Below are 3,775 nucleotides of genomic sequence, written 5' to 3'. Positions count from 1 at the left end.
TTCTTCTTCTAAGTCCTTTGCAAAAGCCCCCGAAGAATACCGGCTCTAATGCTGCAGGTTTAATGCATATTCACTGTATTTTTCTTTTCTCTTTAAGTTTTCAGCAATGTAAACATGAAATCAATGCATGTTGCTTAGCTGCATCAACAGCAAGGATTTATGGGTTTCCTCTTTATCACTCATGCACGTTATGACAAAAGCTTAAAGTTGCTTCAGCTAGGTTCGTTAAGAAAACAAAGCCTCTTCTTCAATTGAGTAATAAGGATGGGCCTTGACGGTGTTATGGAAAGGCAACTTCCTTTATCCGAAATGCAGATATCACAGTTTCTACGAATCAGTTTCATTTCACGACTTTATGTATATAATATATATAATATGTATATATATAAATAAAAAGAGTAATGCCAAATAAGATGACATTCATGGGTTCAAGTGGCCCGCCAGGCCATCATGGAGGACTAGCAAAGGCTAGCATTCAACAGTATCACATCCCAATATTTGCGATACCTGAAAAGAGGGGAGATACTTGTTAGGAATAAGTAAATTATTGAATTATTGAGCAGAAAAGGATGGCACAAAATGTTAGGGACATAACAATCTTGCTCCCCAAGTGACAACTTATGGAAATTTAAGCCTGGAAGAAGGAAAAAAAAAATGCCAAGGAATTAACTCATAACATGAGATACATACCTCAAAAAAGAGAACATTATTAACACATGGAAATTTCCCTGCTTGTCAATGTAAGTCATGCATGCCTGCGCCTTTTGGCACTGTCCTCAGTGAATAACTGCCAATGGCTATGGTCAATGGCACTCAAATCATCCAGATCTGCAATGGCTAACAAGTACTGGGTGAGCTTTACAAGCTCTTGGTCAGTATCTCTGTTTGCATGAGCTTTCCTGAATGGCTTAATTATCAAACCATTCTGTGGATTCATCACAAAATTTCTTCGCAGATCATCAAACATTATAGTGTTTTTTGAACTGTAAAACTGCAAATATAACAAGAAAGCACAAGTCAGTCAACCAGCTGCAATTCATTGACTGGATTCACACACAACAATCTGAAGAAGCAAGCAAAAAATAGCAAATTTGGTTTTATTATATACCTCAGGAAACTGAGCCCAAATCAAGCCAAGTGGTTTGCAATCAAAGGTTCCACGAGAATCTGATTGAACAGTGATCATTGCTAAATGGTCTAGGAGGGCTGTGATTTTGTAGTTTGGATTGTTTAGTACTCCAAGCTGTCCCATCTTCAATTCAACCCATTTCATGCTGGAGAAAGAGAAAGTGATAAACTTTAGGAAGCTGAGGTATTAACACAGAAAAATCTAGCATGCACATGCAGACACTGAGATACCCAAAATAGAACAATACACATATGTTGATAAAAATAACGAGAAAACATATTATATAAAGGCATGACATCTAATAACTTTTAGGACTAGATGAAACAATTGTCGCATGAATCTCTAAATTATATAAATGAAGAATGTTACTAAGCATGGGTTCTTTAGTAAATGTAAGCATATTCAGTCGTAAAGAATTAAAGGAAAAGAAAAGTAATTGATTAAACCTGACCTGGTGGCAGACCAAATCATGATATCATACTCTGCATAAGCAGCTGTAAGAAACTCATGAAGATCTGCAAAAAGTATCTTCAGTATTAGCTATCAAAACATACCAAACATATAAAGCATATAAAGAGAGCAACAGCAGTCTTACAAGGCCGCATGAGTTGAAGTGGATTCTCTGCCGTAGACCGGTGATCAAATAAAGTATAGTCAATATCCAAAACAAGCAGCTTCTTTCCTTTACGGCATGGAGTTTTCAGTTCAATCTAGATTTAAAACATGAAAAGGAAATATCAACAGCTTGTATCTGGGAAGAAGTGTTTAAAGAGGTATAGTTTTAAGTAGCCCATATGAATGCAGAAAGAAAAAAATAGTAGCTTCAAAATATTGAATGAAAGAACTCCTAAATATGAAAATCAGAATGCAAGATCTTCTTTGTGTCTAGGAATGCATACGGACAACCATGTTGAGTCAAAGCCATTGGTAACCACAGGGTTCTACAAAACCCTTGGCAGAATCAAAAGTAATAATGTATGATGCCCTTTTTTTCCTGATGAAAATAATGAATGATACCCATTTCACGACTATATATTTATTCCTCTTCACATAAGCAGTTCAACATATCCCACTTTCACAAACTGACGCTCAAGCATTTTCTATTGCCAAAACAACATAGAAGCACGTCAAGGTTAGAATAAGGACAAAACACTTTCCAGACAGGATCCTCCATCCCAAATTCATTACATGCGAAAAAAGAAAGAGAGCTATGAAGATCAAGGGCAAACATAAAACAACATAGAACAATCACCAGGAAATGTCCATAACATTTTTGGCATCATTCACATAATGATTGCTTCCCCTAACTTTGCATTGCAATCATACAAGTATCAAGAAGAGATTCTAACCTTATATTGATCTATACGTCTCTTCAATTTCTGCTTGTTGACCTCTTTATCTTTTATGTCAACAGCTTCATCTTGCCCAAGTTCAAAGTCATCAATGATCTCTGGAGTCTCAACTGGATCAACAATTATATCATCTTCGACAGTGCTGGGCATTCATAGTTCCAATGCTTGTTAGTTTTAATCTCTATGAATACCGCATTAATTGTTAGCATAGCAAAGAAAATATTTTTATGTAAGAAAGAAAGAAAACAACCTTAATACATAAAAAGCATACAACAGAAACTTCAGAAATTCCAAGGTTAGTAGTTATCAATATTTCACAATGAAATATTCAGAAAGACCAAAACTTTTGAGAGATAGTTGTGATTAATAATGAGAATTAGATAGTTCCTAACAGAAAAAATTTCCATAAATGTCCTCCCAAATAAAAACAACCCAACAAAAGAAAACTTGGGTAAGCGAATTCTCTAACAAAATAATAAAATCAACAGTACACAGCCAAACTTGATAATTAAAAAAAATAAAAAGAATTGGAAGAGAGAGAGAGAAGAGTACCCAATCATGGTCATCTTGAGAGAGGACTTAAGGGGAAGTTGAGAGAGCAAAAGGGAGTCATCGGAGAGCTTGTTGCCGATTTTAGGGTAAAGAAGCTTCTGTCTTTTGGGTAAAACGTTGGTGAGTTCGCAGATTCTTCGTTTCAACTCGGCCACTGAGTCATCCCCACAAACTCGAACCGTGTACTCTTTGCCACTCCATTTTACTGTCAGTGTGAGCTCTTCCTCCGTCACAGAAGAAGACGCAGTAGCAGCGGAGGCGGCCATTTTTTAACTTGGAATCGAAGTCCCAAAGGAATCAGTTGAAATAAGTAGGTGCCTTCCTGATTTCGTTCTCTTTTTGCTTCCTACTTTATTATTGGGCTTTTATTAATTTATCATGGGCCTCATAGGGATGGCTCATGTCAGATGCTACTTGGGCCATCTTGCTCTCCTTGCTCTTTCCGGCTTCTACTTTTCTGAAAAAAGGGCCCATGGGTCTTAAGTGGATCTTAAGCCTATATCCTATTTTATGGATAAGGAGTTTCTAACTTCTATAAGTGAATTATTGTTGCATAGTTTATAATAAAACTTGCAACAATAATCAATACATTTTGTGAATATAATACTTATTGTATAATATTTGAAAAAGTCTTTATATTATTTTATGGCAAAGTGCAATGCATAAGTTAAAAATGTATAAACCAGTTAGCATGGAATAGGGAAACTTATGACATGGAAGAAAAAGGGCCTAGTCAGATTTA

The 3,775-nt window shown here is 35.9% G+C and overlaps 1 protein-coding gene and 1 pseudogene across 1 annotated transcript; both read right to left on the bottom strand.

Annotated features, from left to right (window-relative positions):
• Nucleotides 1–225: 225 nt before the first annotated feature.
• On the bottom strand, nt 226–3,353 carry LOC110417746 (ubiquitin family protein). The gene is made up of 7 exons (XM_021430258.2): nt 3,034–3,353; nt 2,479–2,623; nt 1,725–1,839; nt 1,581–1,644; nt 1,109–1,274; nt 691–991; nt 226–507 (listed from the first exon to the last, which is right to left on the bottom strand). Exons 1-6 carry the CDS (start codon nt 3,297–3,299, stop codon nt 746–748), a joined length of 1,002 nt encoding a protein of 333 aa, XP_021285933.1. The 5' UTR covers nt 3,300–3,353; the 3' UTR covers nt 226–507; nt 691–745.
• A 34-nt stretch (nt 3,354–3,387) lies between these two features.
• Nucleotides 3,388–3,775, bottom strand: part of LOC149527115 (uncharacterized) — a 952-nt pseudogene continuing 564 nt past the window's right edge.

This window comes from Theobroma umbraticum, unplaced genomic scaffold (assembly GCF_002168275.2).
Source record: "Theobroma umbraticum cultivar Fairchild unplaced genomic scaffold, ASM216827v3 scaffold_50.0, whole genome shotgun sequence".
Lineage (NCBI taxonomy): Eukaryota > Viridiplantae > Streptophyta > Magnoliopsida > Malvales > Malvaceae > Theobroma > Theobroma umbraticum.
The sequence above is the reverse complement of the archived record's forward strand: the minus strand, read 5'-3'. Positions and strand labels throughout refer to the sequence as shown.